Here is an 18,223-nt window from a genome sequence, read left to right on the forward strand (position 1 = left end):
GCACAGGCACCTTAAGAGACTTGATAATTTTATATTCTGATTTTGTGTATCATCTTTCCAACTCGCAATCAGAAATGCATTTAAGCAACGGCAACTTTTCCTCTGAAGAGGAGGATTCGGACAGTCACGACAGCAAAGCCAAAGCAGCGGACCCACACCTGTCGCAGAAGAAAACCATCACGCAGATGATGAAGGATAAAAAGAAGCAGACACAGCTCACCCTGCAGTGGTAAGACTCGCCCATAGGGCTACCTACGCACCTGTTGCGTTTTCAAAGTCAGTATCTTCAGAATCTTTGCTTTTTTCATTCTGACTCTCCCTCACACTTTTTGTGGGAAGTTTAAAAGACAAATTAGAAATGTACCCAATTTTTTCCCCCCACTGAGTGGCATAGAGACATATTTTGATACCCATGAAAAATGATCTGCAATACAAATAAAAACCAGTCACTTTGTTCATTACTGGCTAAAACTAGAATTTATTCAAATGTAAGCAGTAACGAATGCTTTTATGACTTATTTGCTTAATATGAAATCAGTTTGCTCCTTATGTGTTTGTGATTTGGGAGCTTTGTGTTTATAAAACACGACTCTTAAAAACAATTTGAAAGGATGAGGGATCTTAACATTGCCTTTATCCGTAAGAGGGCAAATTAAAAAAAGAAGGCAAATGAAAAACTATCTATGGACCATAAGATGAAATGTATTTGAACTAGAACACATGGAAAAATCAGTTAAGATATTGTGCTATAACTTAAATAAATGTTCAACTATTATTATAGCACTTGTCATATATGATTTATTATAGTGAAATATCACAAATTGGATTTTGTGGAAAATCTTTTAAAACCAACAATTTATCAGTAGGCTTTCTTTATAAAGAACATTTTGTAATATTGATCTAAAAGAAAGATGATTTAAAGCAAAATATAATATTAAACTTCCTCTCACAGTGTGAAGAAATAGGAGTATAAATTTTCTCCCAAATTCCAAGTAATAAGCAAGTAAGTAAAAACGTCTATTCACTGATTAGTGACATATTCTGTTTATATGTAAAGTATTATCTAAATCTTAGAAAAATACAAAAAACCCAGTATAAAAAGGTAGTAAAATTTTATTTTTATTTATTATAACACTGAATTACAGTCTTATATACTAAATTTCTATAATTGTATATTTGAACCCCTTGAAATATTTGAAATATAAGCCAATAATCTAAAGTTATGGCTTAACTATTGAAGCTGATGTCACACTTACTGGTTAAGACCAGAGCAGTAAATAATTGAGCTGATAATCTGAAATATTTAGGACACAACTATTTTCATTAGGAGAATTGAGGCAAAAATGTTTTGATTTCAGATATATTATGGAGGTCTTTTGAATGATCACTTCCACGTGTTTTTTTTTTCAGTTCAAATTGAGTGAATAGAAACAAACTTGGGTTTTTATTTTATAAATATGAATGCATTATGATTTTTAAAAAGTTATACTCCAAATTGTATTCATGTCTAGGATTACTCCGTAATTTGAAGACAAAAGCAATGCCTACAACAACATCAAAACAGCCAGGGGGAAAGTAGGCATCCTATGCATGTTATTAATATACAATTTTTAAATAGTTGAGTGTTTCTCAGTGATATTCATGTTTTTTGAAACTATAAAATCCTGTCATTTTATTTAAATTTTCCACACCCTTTCACCAAAAATGTGTCATATATATGAGTTATTTGTATTTTGAGAATTTTTCCCTTAAGTTTATAGATTATATTGGGGATGGTAAAAATTAGAACTGAAAGTGAAAGTGAAAAATCTGGCTGATTAACTCAGATTTTCATTGTCAACTAGGTGTTTGATTTTATGTATGCAAATCTTACTTTGTTTTCAGTTCTTATTTTCCTTCTTTATAGCAAAATAGATGTCTGATGCTTTATCTGCTTGAGGACTATATCCTTTACCTTTTATCTCATGCACCTTGGGAATATGTAAATCAGAGATATTAAAAAGTTCCACCTAATTTTAATCTGAATGTATGCTCTATATTGCATTGTTCCCATATAGTAATAATTATGACTTTACTATACATAAAATGGGTAAGTTTTAGCCAAAATCACCTACTGAATTGTTAGAAAAACTAGAAATACAATCTACAAGTTCTGATTTCTTGATTTTTGTTCAGATATTTGTAACCTTTAAATATATATCATTACATTTATATAAATCATATTTAATTGCAATTATAGATGTCCAAATTAAATAGAATTATCTCTATATTTTCAAAGTTTATATTATTATATTTATAATATAGAGATGAATTTGTCATATTTGTATGTATCTATAGAGAATTGCATCATGTTTCAAGTGTGCAGAATGTTTTAAGTAATTATAGTACTGCTCACAGCTAAAAGATGTGGGATAGAAATAGATCAGTACCATTTCAGAGTTGAGTGAAATGAGTTTATTCTTATGTATTTTCCAAATAAATGCATCACCATGCTTCCCTAACTATGCGGGGTTCAGAACTAATTTTTGAATGAAAGTATGGCATTTGCCATCCTGAAGCCTGGCAGCCCTTTAGCATTGATAACGTTCTTTTAAAAAACCATCATCTTCAACTTCACCATCAATATTTGTATATCACAGAGCAAACCCTGTTGAACAGTGAGGATTAATATAGAAGTAAGACCTGTTCTTTGAGGTGTGGATCATGCAGGAGTGGTTTTATGTTAGCCCTTATGCTATAACTGCACTAGCAGATGTTCATTGGGATTCTTGCTCCTCTGACATTAATCCTGTGATCTGATTTTGAATAATATCTTGAATAAAGGTAGTCTGCTTATGTCTACTCATGAACTCGTTTGCATAAAATCTCTATTCAAAATGGGCATCAAATCAATATGAAAGGAGAATGGAAAGGAGCAGTAAACAAAATGTTTGATCTTACTTTTTGCCTTTTCCTTTAGGCTTGAAGAGAATTACATTGTATGTGAAGGAGTTTGCTTACCACGGTGCATCCTTTATGCACACTATTTAGATTTCTGCAGGAAAGAGAAATTGGAGCCAGCCTGTGCAGCCACCTTTGGAAAGGTAAGTGACACATACTGGCTATACTACCTTACAATTAAAGTTATGTCAGGCAGACAGCGTGGGAAGAAATTCATCTGAACAAGTTTTCATACAGAATATTAAGAAATTTGTTTCTCATGCATAAATAAAGTATCTTAAGAGCTGTATCTGGAACTACTATATATTTTACTTTGACTTTACATACTGTGTGTTTGATCTTGAACTATATGTTTTACCTTGCACTACTATATATTTGAGTATATATTTGGCTATCAGAAGACTTAACTCGATCTTAAAGGAAACTCCAGTTGAGCAGGGACATTTCCCTTCTGTGAGGGATATATTAAAGAGTGTGGTCTGGCTTGTATGGAGAAGCAAAATTAAGTAGAAGTGACAAGTATCTTGTCAATGCAATTGGTGATTATGTTTATTATTTAGCTATTCTGAGTATATGAGTTTTTCAATACATTTTTATTCTATTACATAAATAGTTCTCTTAATTCTCCATTTCACTCTGAGTATGTTTACACCTCAAACTCCAAGGTGTGATGGAACTGGTTAAATTTCTCTCATTTATAAACATTTCTTTTGACCCAAACTATATTATGAGAATGAGACTCTATAGAACTGACATTACTATATTTCTATATGTTGATCTCATTTTGAGAATAAGGAAATGCTATCAATATCTTGGGAAAGTCTTGTTCTTTGAAATTCTTATCATGCTCTATTGTCTAAGAACCTAGGAAATCCCAGAAAAAACTGTAGGAAGCTTAGCTAAGGCTCAAACATTGCATCTTATATAAACTGAAATCCAAATTCTATCCTGTAGAGGGACTCGTTGTCCAGAAAATAATGAATACTATGGTCCAGCTTCTCCATTTTAAAAAATAAAATGATTTATTACCTTATTTTAAAAATCTGTTTACGAGGGATAGTATGATATGGTGCATGTGATCCAGTGATTTAGGTTTTAGCCTAGACTGTGAATAATTTGTTGTGAGACCTTCTGAAAAGTAATTAACTTTTTAATAATTCAGTTCCCTCTTTCTATAACATAAGGAGGATGGATAAGACAACTTTTAAAGTCCATTTTAGCATTATTATTTTATGAGTCCACCTTATGGCAGTAATTCTTAGTTTGGGGAGTCATGAAACACCTTGAGAATCTGGTTAAAAACTACAAAACCATTTCCCAAGAAATGAACACAGACATAAACTTTGCCATGGAGTCCTTCAGAGATCAAGTATGGATCTCCTATAATCCAGATTAAAACTCCTGCTTTATGTAGAAGAGATTTTTGTTCTTTAATCAGATGCTAATTTTTAAAGTGAATTTAGAGACAGAAACACAAAGAAAAAGTTAAAACACTGCTGTGGAGACCCAGTCACGCAGAAAAGGTTTCATGTATTTCTTTGGGGTTGGAGATGGGTATTTAATTATTGGTAAACCTATTGGTTTCTTTATTATGAGAAACCTAAATCTTTCCACTAAGTAGATAAAATAATAATTGCCTTGGTAGTAACATCAAGTAAAAGCACATATTGGTATGATCTGCCTTGGAAATTGAGATAATTTCCAAATAGGACAATCTCATAAAAGAAGTCCCTTCCTGCCTCTGCTTATGTATTATTGCTTATCAATGTGTGTATGGTATTCCTTTTCTAGACTAAATATTTACTGGAAGTTCAAGATTTACTTTTTAGAATTAGTTATGGGTGACTTGCAATAGAACCACACACTTTCTGAAAACTAAAGTAATTGACTTTCTTTTAGACAATTCGCCAGAAATTTCCCCTCTTAACGACAAGACGGCTTGGAACAAGAGGCCATTCAAAGTAAGACACATCAATAAACACATATCACACCTGTACATATGATACCTTGTGCATGATGATTGACACGATGTAAAATAAGTATTGTCTTTATTGGTGAATAGAACCAGGTATTTTCTTCTTGATGAGACAGACTTTTAACAACTGTAAGAAGTAAAAAGAAAAATAAATGAGTTTTAGGATGTTTATTTAAAAAGCAAAATTTACAAAGAAATCATAATATTTTTTCTGATGGAAACATTTAAATGAATCATTTTCATAATTTTAAAGCCACCCCTGAAGGCACCAGTGTCAGCAAAGGAAAATGTTTGTAGCTCAGTAAGTGACCAAATGGAACTTATGCTTCTAAAGAGCAAAGCCGAAGCCAGGGATTAAAGTATGGTTCAGGTTCTTTCTCTGGTTTTCTTTCAGATAATAATTTCTTAGAATCCCTTCTTTCCTCTTGAAGACAAATAGCATGCCCAAATGACCTTGTTGGTCATCTCTAGTGTATACATAGGCACATAAAATAAGGTGTCATATAGTCCCTCTCTTGGTAACTTTAGCTATTTATTTCTCTTGTGACAATTTTTGTAGAACCCACAGTTATAGGTTCTTGTCCATCAGTTATTTACTCTTTTCAGTTTTTGATTTTTCCTTTCCTTCTACCTAAAAACATATCCAGATTTCTTGTATGTTGATAAAAATTAAAATAATTGCAAACCTACTATACCGCTCTTCCTAATTACTGTTATTCTTTTATCGTTGCTAGTTCCTTTTTTAAAAAAACTTTAAATTCTCAACTGAGGATATGTTCTTATTGACTTTTTTAGAAAGAGAGGAAGGGAGAGGGAAAGAGACAGAAACACTGATTATGTGTCTGGACGGGGAATAGAACCCACGACCATTTGGTGCATGGGACTACACCCCAACCAACTGAACCACATTGGCCAGGACTCTTTGCTGTTTCTTGAAAGAGTAGCTATCTGCTCACTTCCCCTAGTGTGAATCACTTCTCTGTTCTAGTCCATTTCTTTACTAGCATTTGGGCTTTAAACCCAATGGCTTACTTTTTACCATTACTCATTGTCCTTGGCACCTGGAAACACATACATAAATACATACATAAACTTCCTCGATGGCTCTGTCACAGCCCTGCCAGGTCCTCTTCCTCCCCCTACCTCATTTGCTAGTGCACTGGCATCTCTTTCTGCCCTAACATCTAATTCAGCACTGTCCAATGAAATATAATGCAGCTGCATAGCTTTAAAAAATTGTAGTAGCCACATTAAAAAAGAACAAATAGAATTGATTTTAATGTTTTAATCTAACATGTCCAGAACATTTGATTACCATGTGATCAAAATAAAAATCATTAATAACATATTTTATGTTCTTTTTTTTCTATTAAGTTTTTGAGATCTAGTGTGTATTTGACATTTACAGCTCATCTCAACTCAGACTAATCACATTGCAAGTGGTCAATACCCACATGTGACTGGTGGCAACCCTATTGTCTTAGTCCCTTGCCAAAAAAAGAGGTCCTATTTTTGGACTTCTCTTAAATCTCTCTTGGTTCTCACTTTAATAACCTGGTCTTGACTCAGTTCTTCCAGTCTGTTCAATACAATTTTTTTTCTGAATTGACCTTCTAACATTCAGATTCAATCATGCCTCTCTTGTGCTCAGAAACTTTCAACAGCTCATCATTTCTACTATGAAAGACAAATTTTTCTCACTTTGACATTAAAGGTCCATTATGAATTAGTCCCAATCCATTTTCCTATTTTATAATCTAGTTCTCATTTCTCAGCATGTAGCCTATGCTTTCCCCAAATTATTTTCCTACTACCCATTGCTTCACCCTCCACTGTCTCTTCTTTGTTTAGTCTGTCTTCCTCCATTGAAATGACCTTTTCCCTATGGGCATATTGAAATATTATCCATTTAAAGGCATGTCCCATGAACTTCCTCTTCTTCAGGATCTTTTCTTAGCCTCTTGATTTGTTGTAGGTTCTTTCTTTGTATCTCATAGCAATCTGTTGGAACCTATCTTAATGTGAAATTAACTTATTTCTTCCCCTCAACAGATAGTATTTTGAGGATAGAGACTTTGTCTCATTTATACTCATATTTTACCTGTTGTCTAATACATAATAGATTATTAATTAGTATTCATCTAATTGATTCCAATTAATGTTAACAGTATCATGGCCTGAGAAGGAGAAATAAATGTCGGATTGAAAGATATGTTAGCTTTTTCCTTCTGACCAAATCAGCTTTTATTCAAAGTTGACTCAATTTATCTGGCTGATTTCTATTGAATTTGATTTCTACTGAATTGTGTGTGGAGGAAAGATCAGTTTGTGTTTGAAGTAGATAGATAATAAAAAAGAGGCAAAGCGATGCTGAGAAATCCTCTTCCTAGGGCCTACAGAGGGCAGGCAGGCAGGCTGCAGAGAGTCAATTAATCCTGGAAGGAGCCTTTAGGATTAGGGATGAATCATTAACCCTGTCCTTTGTGACACACGGAGACTCCAGTGTTTAGGTTTATGTAACGATACATGGTGACTTCAGGCAATTTGTTTGATATCTAAGAGCAGACATGCCCAAGAACAATGCATTAGCAATTTGAATTTTCTTCTACCTTCCTGATATGCCATTTGCTTGTTATAACTTGCTATTATATATTTGGTATTTTGATATCATGGGAAAATGAAATTTTCCATGTAAACTAAGGATGTTAAAAGATATGGCAAAATGTAGAGTTTGTGTATCTTGTAATTGGTAATGTTTCAATGTAATTATGCTTAGCCAGGTAGTGTTCTTGTTTTTATATATTTCTAAGAATATATAAAATATCCTATTTTAATTATAGGAGATGGTACATATCAAAAGGCAGCATTTCTTAGTGGTTAGGAGCATGAGGTTTAAAGTTGGACAAATCTAAGCTTTAATTTCATACTTTCATATAAAGCTGTATAACTTTAGATGAATTGTTCAGCTTTTCATCAGTAAAGTAAGTATAAAATATCTACCTCATAGGTTTCTTTTGAAAATTAAATAAAGTATAGGAATGAAGAAATGAATATGTTTTCAACCTTTTTATTCTTAATGATATGAAATTAATAACTCAATGTATCAAAATATCAGCAATGCAGTTAAAGTTATTATTTATTGAGCAACACACACACACACACACACACACACACACATACAAACACACACACACACACACTAATCCTTACAATGACAATACAAGATTGGAATTCCTGTGTTTTACAAATCAGGAAACTGCAGTTAAGATTATTGACTTGCTCAAGCCCACACAGATACTATAAAATAACAATATTGGCATGTAAGTCAAGGTTTATTTGGCTCTACAGCTTGAGCTTTGTCAACTAGTAAAGCCTACCTCTTTCTGATATCAGTCATATCAAGAAAACAATTGTTTAATTGAAATTTTGTTTTTTTAAAGTTTTTTTTTTCTGATCTAAGTTTTAAAATTTTATTTTTATTGGACTTTTATTATTTTTATTGGATTCTTTCTCAAAGAGCTAACATTTTCTCAAGCTTCAATCATAAGGCATTTTTAACTATTTTATGTTTATTGAAATATATTTATATTTTATGTAAAAGCAAATTTGTAGTACAAACACAATTTTGCTTTCTGCCTTTAATTTTGTCCTAAACATTCCTATATGTTGGTATAGTATCTTTACAATCATCATTTTTAATGGCTGTTTAATATTTCAAAAATTTACATTTTATGAAAGATGTTTTTATGTCTCTAGAAATATGAACAAATGATGAACCAGAAATATAAATGAAGATGTAAACATATTTTGGAAAAACAGGAATTTATAATTTCTCCCAATTTTACTAGTAATTTTGTAAAATTTATTTTATTGTAGTATTTAGCATAATGCCCTAAATGTATTATTACTGAATATTTATTTATATTATTTCAAAATATAAGTAAGTTGGGTATTAATTTATTTGAACCTTTGTGGATTACATATTAGAATATATTAATGATGGTCATTTAAAAATGTAAGTTCTCAATTTTTTACAAATTTTTATAGAATATGCTATAGTATGTCCAATTATTTCATTTGGGTCTGTCAGACATAATTTATTTTAGATGATGATTAACCTAAAAGATTCTTCTGTATTGTGGGCACAAGATGAACCACTTCTAAAACTGTCCTTACGTGCTTTTAGGATCCATGGAACAATGTCACTTTCCAGATTTTACTGGTCCATGTATGAAATCCTTAAGTCTGGGAAACACTGATATATGGTGACAAAGTGATGGTTAATAGAGTTGAAAAAATAGGAGTGAATTCGGTGTTTATTTTCAAGTTCTGTTTTTCTATGTTCTGACATAACTGTGTTATAAAATGGTTAATCCTGCCCTAGCTGGTTTGGCTCAGTGGATAGAGCATTGGCCTGTGGACGGAAGGGTCCAGGGTCCAATCCCAGTCAAGGACAGGTACCTCGGTTGCAGGCTCCTCCCCTGCCCCTGCCCTGGTCAGGTCACGTGCAGGCAACCAATGGATGTGTTTCTCTCACACCAATATTTCTCTCAGTCTTTCCTTCTCTCTTCAACTCTAACAACAACAACAACAATAACAACAACAAAAATCAATGGAAAAATACCTCGGGTGAGGATTAAAATAATAAAAAAAGGTTAGTCCTCACAGCTCATCTCTTTCCCTCATCAAAAGTTAAAAGATATGAACAGTTTAACTAAATAAAATGAGTCAAAAATTATCCAACCAAAATAAAGAGAGGAAATATTTTTTAAAAAAAGCCAGATGCGTTAAAAACAACAACAAAAACAAATGGACGGAATCGCTATGTAGAGTCCACTGTCAAAATTAGGAACAATTGAAATTGATTCCAGTTCCTCATAAGAAGCCATTGCTGCCAAAGGTTATGAAAAAGGGTCTCTAACGATTAGCACTTGGGGTCAGAAAGCCTCACCCTGGCCTAGCGCATCTAACCTAAGTGTGTTTTTAGGACAAAGCCAGTCTAGTTGCAGGCAACATTAGCGTCTCAGCTCTCCATCCCTTCCTTCACTCTCACCGTCACCCTTCCTGCCAAGAAAACCAATATCCCCAATAGATTCTTCCCATTCTTAACACTCAGGTAAAAACTGATTTTGCTTTTGGGCTTTTTCTTCTTTTCTCTTTGATTTGCAACGGATGCCAAAAATATATACTGATTATTTTTCTTTGAAATCTTTTTAAAATTTAGATTTCAAATAAATAAAACAACATTCTATAGGTACAAAAGAGTAATGAAAAGTATTGCTTATTTTATGTATAAGTGTGTTATATCAAGAATGAGCAATCATTCTTATTTATATTGATATATAAAGCATGGTGTTAAAAAAGAGTTTTTGAGATTCAAAGAATAGTAAGATAGAATACATGGTGTCAAAAAAAATCCACTATTAATATTTATTTACGTAATAAGCATTTTACTGAGTGTCCTGAAGCTGACGAAACCCTAGGGATACAGTTCCGAGTAAAAAGAGCCCATATCCCACCCTTGCTCAGAATAACTCAGAGGAGTAAGGGAGAACACAGTTGAGTAGATTTCATGCAAAGGTAGACTGTTTGATTTGAAGTTACATTTTAATTTCTTATAGACTTTGATCAGTTGAATCTTGGTTTTCAGACATGATGGACAAAAGCTATTATCTTATTTATTAGTGGTGATTTAGTGGGTTAATAAAACTGATATGGCAGCTGCTCTTATCATAGTAAGTTATTGCAAGTCCCTGTACAGCTTAATCCCATCATTTCCTTATCAGTTATCATTTGTGTAGTGTAAACGAACATCAGGGCTACTTGCTCAGTGGGAACATATGTTTCAGGAATTCTATATAATGACTGAAATGGAAAAGAAGAAATATAGGTGTAGGTATAAATAGATCAGCAAATGAAGAAAAGTATTAGATGCAATGTAAATATTTTAGTAGTAAAAAAGAGCAGCAATAATTGCATTTGTCCTATTAAAATATTGTATATTTTATAACATTAACTTTAAAATGTAGACATAAAAACTAATGAATAATTGTTTATTTCTAATATAAGTCTAAGGACAGTTGATGCTAATGAATGAGTACAATTTTGTTAGTTCACAAAGACTACTTGGGTTATGAAAACATTTTCTTAAAGGAATTAGCTAATCATACCCAGGATTTTAGAGCATTTATTAATCTTCTTTATTAAAAATTGATTGAAAAACATTTAGAGAAAGAACTATGGAATGTTTGGGAATCTTTATTCAGCGTAACCTATAGAATAGGCATCAGGTTAGTGGTATATAAATTAAAACAGTGAAGACTTCACCTTTTTATTTAACGTGCACCAGCATATGTTTTTGTTATGCTAGAATATTTCTGGTACATATTTCCTAGCAAGTTTATTTTAGGGAAAAGTATTAACAACAAAATAGTGCTAAAAAATGTTGCAAGTGAGAGGAAAAATCCATGTAAACGTTGCATGAAATGGCTCTTCCCACTTTTACGAGGTTTGCTTTTAGCTGCTAGGAGGACAGAGAGCTGCTCATTTGTTATCTCTTCTCTGTTCTCAAAGACACTGACTCATCACTCGGATCATAACATGTACCTAGTTAGACTAAAAGGAAGCTTAAAGGAGGAAAATTATATTATCAGCTCCAGAAAAAAACTGGATATAAAACGTGCTGAAGTTTTACAATGGTCATTGCAAAAGAGATATTTATATTCCTAATGACATTCTTCCCACCTAAATACACTGATTCCATGCCCCTTATACACATTGTTAGGTATACAACATTTGTTCAACCCCAGTATTTTACTGGTGAACTGGAAATACACAGTGCTAGGAGGAGGTTGTTGAAAACTATTGGCTGTAAGATAATTTGTGTTTTATCAGTTTCTAAATTTTTAGCAAGGTACATTGATTCATCAATAAATGAGATTTTTTTTCTTTACAGTAATGTCTAATGGGAACACAATGAAAGGGAATATACAATTCTCTTCCTCCAAATCTTATAATTTAGTAGGGGAGGTAAGCTATGTATACACATACCAATGGTATAAAATATAAAGCTATAAGAGATAAAGATGACCATAAGAGGAGTTCAAAGGAAAGAGAAATTAGTTTTACTAGAGATCAGGCAAAGCTTCATGCATTAATGCCATGCCTTGAGGCATGGATAAGAAATGAGGCACGAAGGAAGAAATATTGCCAGTGGAGAGAGAGCTCAGCAAAGTAAAGGCCCCAAGGTAGGAAAGCACAAGTTATCTATGGAGAACAAGTGATTCTGATAGTAATACATAGGTAACACATTCGTGACTCATATTTCCATTGATTCATGATATAGTACCCCTCCCCCCCATTATTGCACAAAAGTCTGAAGTGAAAATGATAGTGAATTGGCTTCTCATTCCACATGAGAAACAACTTTTAAAGGGTCACATGCTTTATACATATTCCTATGTATGATATCAATGTCTTCCTCACATGTAATGTCATACTGTTTTCTTCATCTAACAGATACACTACAAAGGAAACCTACCATTTTTTATTCAATTGATTAAATTCAAACTGAATAGAGCCATTTGCAAATAGATACATTCTATATACTTAGAGCCAATGCATACATTTACAAATTTAAGTGCCTACAATTACTTTGTTTTTTTGCTTTGAAACCTAACTTTTTAAAGGTTTGAAGGAATTGGTGGTAGGTGATTTTTCTGTCTTTATCAAGTCAAGAGCCAAAAGTACATTTTAAATAGATTTAAAACAAGTAGGATTAGTTACCATCAAAGAGGGATTTAGCATATTAAGATGTTGCTTGAAAAAAAAACCAGGAAAGGAAGATGCTCATTGGGTTTCAGTTCTTACTTGAGCTTTATTTCAATTTTACTTCAGTATCCTTTTTCCTTTCATAAACTCCGACGTTAACACACAGCTGGTTCCTGTCCTTGTTCTAGGTATCATTATTATGGGATTGGCATCAAAGAAAGCAGTGCATATTACCACTCCGTTTACTCTGGAAAGGGCCTGACAAGGTAGAGTTCTAATATCTTCAAATGAATTCTCTGCCTTTCTTTAAATATGCATGATATCTATTGAATAGAATGACTTACTAACTTTACTTATAAAAATGTTTTATTTTAAGCATCAGACCTTAATTACAACTTCGTATGGACATTTCTGTGATATGGTCTAGATTACTGAACAATTTTTATAAATCACATCATTAATGACAAATTAATGGTGAAACAGGTGTTTCAGAGAGATGAACAAAAAAAAAATCAGGGAAGCAGAATTGCTTTTAAATTAGTATTTAGTCATAAGGCTGAATCTGTTTTCAGGCTGGATTCAGTAAAAATAAAGGCAGAAAAAAACATTGTGTGTTTTTCTTTTGCTAAGAGACAACCTGTTTAAATATCGATGTGCTTGACCAGTACCTTACACAGATGAAAAGTTTATTACAATTGTCTCTAATCACATATGTCCTGACTACCAGCTTACCTTACTAAGATAAAACTACTGACCTTTTTGAGTCTCTGTGAAAGGAAAAACACAAATGAATGTAAAGAACACATTTGCTCTGATCTACCATTAACTCTCAGGAGGAGGTAATTCACAAGTGAAATGACATTCAGTGAAACCTATGATATATACAATTATTATTTTTTAAATTCTAGTGCTCAGAATAATTAAATCTACATCTGAGATTGCTTTGGTGACTTATCAATAATTGCTCTTAGCTTTCAAAGAATGAATTATTTTAAAAGTAAAGTGTCCTGTGGAAAAAAATAAATGTGGTCACCTGAGTCTTGCTAAGATGAACTCAGATATTACCAAGGGCATAATGGAGGCTTACTAGCCACTACCTACCCATTTTAAAGTGCAATTATAGCCAGAAAGCACACAAATATTTAATATCAAGTATTTTTTGCTTGCCTCAAATTTTACCAGACTTCCACACATATTTTTAATTTTACTTTTCCTTAGTAGAATTATTTTTTATTAAGTTGAAAAATATGTTTGGATCTCTTTAAATATCTAATAAATTTCTCCAGATTTATTTCACTAATCATAGTATGCTATTTTGTAGGTTTTCTGCATTTTCTTGATAACTATAACTGTATATGTATATTTTTAACTAATGGAAAATATACTGATTTTTAAGGTTTTCTGGAAGCAAGCTTAAGAATGAGGTAAGATTACTTTCATTTCTTCTGTTTTACATCTGCTATACTATATTGCAAACTGATCAGTAAATGTTAATCACCCTTGCTGGCAAATATAGAAATAAATGTTATGTATTAGGAGCTTCTTGAATGACAGAGGTCGTCAGATAGAGCTAAGTTATACTTGGGGCAGCTAATGGTTCTTTGCATGGACCTACTGAACAACTTCCAATTAACCTAGGAGAGGTGATTTTTCAATTATCCATACCTAACATCAGATGTTTAAGCTATTGTAAAAAGAGACCATTACTGATCAAAGAAATTTCCACTTAAGAGTAAACAGAAAGCCCAATGCTAAGTTTATGGAAAGAATTGCTATTTGGAATATACCTGTTTAGACAAAACCTTTAATAGTTATCAAGAAGCTCAAATGTTATGTTGTGGTTTGTTTCAATATTATGGTTTGTTTTAACCACTTGTGTGTGTGTGTGTGTGTGTGTGTGTGTGTGTGTGTGTGTGTATCCAGCGGTTCTCAACCTGTGGGTCGCGAACAATGAAAATACATCCTGCATATCAGATATTTACATTACGATTCATAACACTAGCAAAATTACAGTTATGAAGTAGCAACGAAAATAATTTTATGGTTGGGGGTCACCACAACATGAGGAACTGTATTAAAGGGTCTCGGTATTAGGAAGGTTGAGAACCACTGTTTGTCACTCTGCTGACCACTTCTTCAATGAAGGGGTTGGGGATGGTGGAGGTGGGAGCTAGGGAGAAAGGGCACATTATACCATCCCCCCTCACTTTATCCCTAGACTCCCCTCCTCCTACCAGCCCCCAACCAAACCACAGATCAGCAAACTGACTTTATCTAAATGAGTTAGACTGCCATTAGGGATTGCATGGCTAATTAAGCACATGATAAGGCCTTCATTATCACGTTAACTAAAAAAGAGGCTCCGCTGAACTAGGGCACATGACACTGAGTTGGGTGGTAAATCTGGACCTGAGGTCAATTGTAGCTCCATTAGTTTGGTGAAATGATGCAAGCATATTATCTTAAGAAAAAAAATAAAGCCCCAATCTTCTGAAATGACCAATTTCTTCCCACCAGTGTTTTTAATGCAGTTAATGGCTAGTTATATAATAAAATTCTCGAGGTTGCTCTCTTTATCAATGAAATAATAGCTCTTTATTAGATGAACAATTGTGAAAGTGCAAGCATATTGACTTAGAAATATACTTCAGTTGACTGAAGTTTATGTCAACAGGGAATTTAAGTAACTTCTCTCAGGTGTTTTTTCTACCCCTTTGGTAGAGCTGGTGTACTAGCCAACTGTCAGCTGATGTAGCATGTGTATGGTAGGCCTTGCTTTATAGAATAATAAAAAAATGTATCTCAAGTCTTCTGTTTTATCCTCAGAAGAGTACATGACACATTCAGGTGTAGATTTTGTCGATAAAGTGAAAATAAGTGATTTTGGTTAGGCTATATAGCCTATTCTTCTAAAGATACCTGAAGCAATAATAGAGTGCCATTATGATAATGATTATAGAAATGAACACCATTAAGGATTTTCTAAAGCCTCAGAACTACTCTAGATACTTTAAAAAAATAATAAAGTATTTCTTTAACAAAATTGAAATTAAAAAAATATTTTGTACTTAAGGTGACCATCATAGTTTGCTCAGGACCCAGGACTTTCAATGTAAGTCATTTGAACATTAATACTTATTAATGTTCATATTTCTGGTCATTTGAACATGAATAACTGTGAGGTAGGGAAAATAGATGTTAACATTACTAGTTTACAACTGAGGAAATTGAGGCTAAGAGATACATCTGCTTTCTAAAAAATTCTCAGTAAAGTTCTATTTTTTAAAACCCATGGTCAAGATATTAATAGATATATGGAGTTAAAGGTGCTAGGGGACAAAATAGTGAATGGATAGATTTGACCCTTTACATTGTAGCAGGAAAATATATCTTAAGTGATTATAAAGGGTGTCATGGTAGTTAACCTAGTTGGAGTGGTTAAGGACATTTCCCATAGGAAGTGACATTTAAGGAAATAACTGAGAAAGAAGTGGGAATTTGGAGGAGGAGTGCAGTAGGGGAAGAGAGTGGAAAAGTGGTCCAGACAGTTGGAACAGGACAGATTAGAGTTTCTCAGACTTGGTATTATTTACATTTGGGGCCAAATAATTCTGTGTTGTGGGGATGTCCTGTGATCTGTAGGATGTTTAGCAGCATCACTGTGTTAGGGCAAGAAAGAGGACTTAGATATTTAGTTTAATAGTGACGGAAGCCATGGTAATGGATAGAAATGTCTAGAAATAAATAAATGAGAAGAGAAGAGATTACAAGAAGAGTTGTGAAAAGTGAGGTAAAAGAAAAAGTCAGCAAGATAACTGAAGAAAATTTAGAGAGCTAAGAGGAGGAGAATATTGTGGCAGAGAGCTGAGAGAAAAAAATTGCTTCCAATAAAAGGGAATGGTTACTACTATGAAATGGCACTAAAAGGTCATCAAGATACAGACTGGAAAATATCAATGGGACTAGTTAAGTGGAGATAATTAATAACTTCAGGGAGAGCATTTTCAGTGGAGAGCTGGGTTTGATTTGTTGATAAAATGAGGGGGAAGCCTGACCAGCATGGCTCAGTGGTTCAGCATTGACCTATGAACCAGGAGATCATGGTTCTATTCCCGGACAGGGCACATGCCCAGGTTGCGGGCTCAGTCCCCCATGGGGGACATGCAGGAGGCAGGAGGACATGCAATGATTCTCTCTCATCATTGATGTTTCTATCTCTCTCTCTCTCCCTTCATTTCTGAAATCAATAAAAATATTCTTTTAAAAATGAGTGGGAAGTGGCCTAATGAATGTAGAAAATTTAGTCACATTGAGGGTGATACTTGGGAAAGGACTTGAAATTTATTTTTGAAGAACGATTAGACAATCATTCTAATGTTGGTAAAACACTTCCGGTAAGAGTAGAGACCGTAGGTATGAAAGACAGGGAGGGGAAAGTTGAGAGCACAAGGTCACTGAAGGTGGGCATGGTCGAGCTTCAGAGTGGAGGAAGTGGCCCCGGAGAAGGAACACCTCTTTCATTAAAACTGGAAGATGGAAAGGGTAAGTTCAGATGCAAGTGGATTTGCAGATTTTGTGGCAGAAATTGAGATAGTTTGGTGGCTTCAGACTTCTCTCTGAGGAATTAGTCAGTGGTCAGTTAGGTCATCTGCAGTGAGTGAAAATAATAGGAAAAAAGAGTTTGAAGAGTTTAAAGAAAGTCCCAGCTCTTCCCAATTAGGATGCCCAGAGGGAATGTAGCCCTAAGGCATTCATTGTATGTAAGGAATGAACTCTTTCAAGCTTATGGAAAGGTACTAGCTAAGTGCAGATTAAAGAAGAGCACCACAGAAAGTTGTATAGCACAGTACTGTTTTTGGAATATGTAAAGTATTCAACTCAAAAATAATAAGACAACTCAATATAAATATACTAAAGTATATGAACAGGCAGGTCCCACAAGGTAAAAAAGAATGACTTCTGCATAATATGTTGTTCATAGTGCCCATTCTGACTGATCAGGTTCCATAACATATGGTCCATAATATTTTGGATACCATTTCTGCCAATAAACATATGAAAAGTGCTCAATTTAAACTTTTAATTAGAGAAATGCAAATTAAAACTGTGAGTAATTATTTAACTATTATTGGAATAATAGCAATTAAAAAGTCTAAAAATACAGTTTTGAGAATGTGGAGGAAAGGAACTCTCATAAACAGTTATAGGGACAATAACTAGTAAAATTGAAGGTGCACACACCTTATAACTGTATTCCTAGAGAAACCTTCACACTGTGCACAAGGAGGCATGTCTGAGGATGTTCATAAAAGTATTGTTTATAATCTCAGAATATTAAAAAATAAATGGCCATTATGATATAATGGGAAAACATGTTTTATACATATTTAAATGTGAGAATGCTATACTTTGGAAATGAGTGAACTATAACTGTAAGAGACAAATTAGATTAATTTTAAAAACCTAAAGTTGAGTGAAAAAAGCTTATTAAACTTAGAAGGATACATACTTTATTGTACCATTTTTAAAGTAATAGTA

The 18,223-nt window shown here is 33.3% G+C and overlaps 1 protein-coding gene across 1 annotated transcript in view; it reads left to right on the top strand.

The window, feature by feature from the left end:
• The window catches only part of RFX6 (regulatory factor X, 6), a 45,400-nt gene that overhangs the window by 1,190 nt on the left and 25,987 nt on the right, over positions 1-18,223 (top strand). The window contains exons 2-6 of the mRNA XM_005859095.2: positions 7-229; positions 2,960-3,083; positions 4,840-4,901; positions 12,874-12,951; positions 14,082-14,109. Of these exons, the coding sequence (XP_005859157.1) occupies positions 7-229; positions 2,960-3,083; positions 4,840-4,901; positions 12,874-12,951; positions 14,082-14,109 (515 nt within the window). The remainder of the gene's footprint in view (positions 1-6; positions 230-2,959; positions 3,084-4,839; positions 4,902-12,873; positions 12,952-14,081; positions 14,110-18,223) is intronic.

This window comes from Myotis brandtii, unplaced genomic scaffold, assembly GCF_000412655.1.
Source record: "Myotis brandtii unplaced genomic scaffold, ASM41265v1 scaffold123, whole genome shotgun sequence".
NCBI lineage: Eukaryota > Metazoa > Chordata > Mammalia > Chiroptera > Vespertilionidae > Myotis > Myotis brandtii.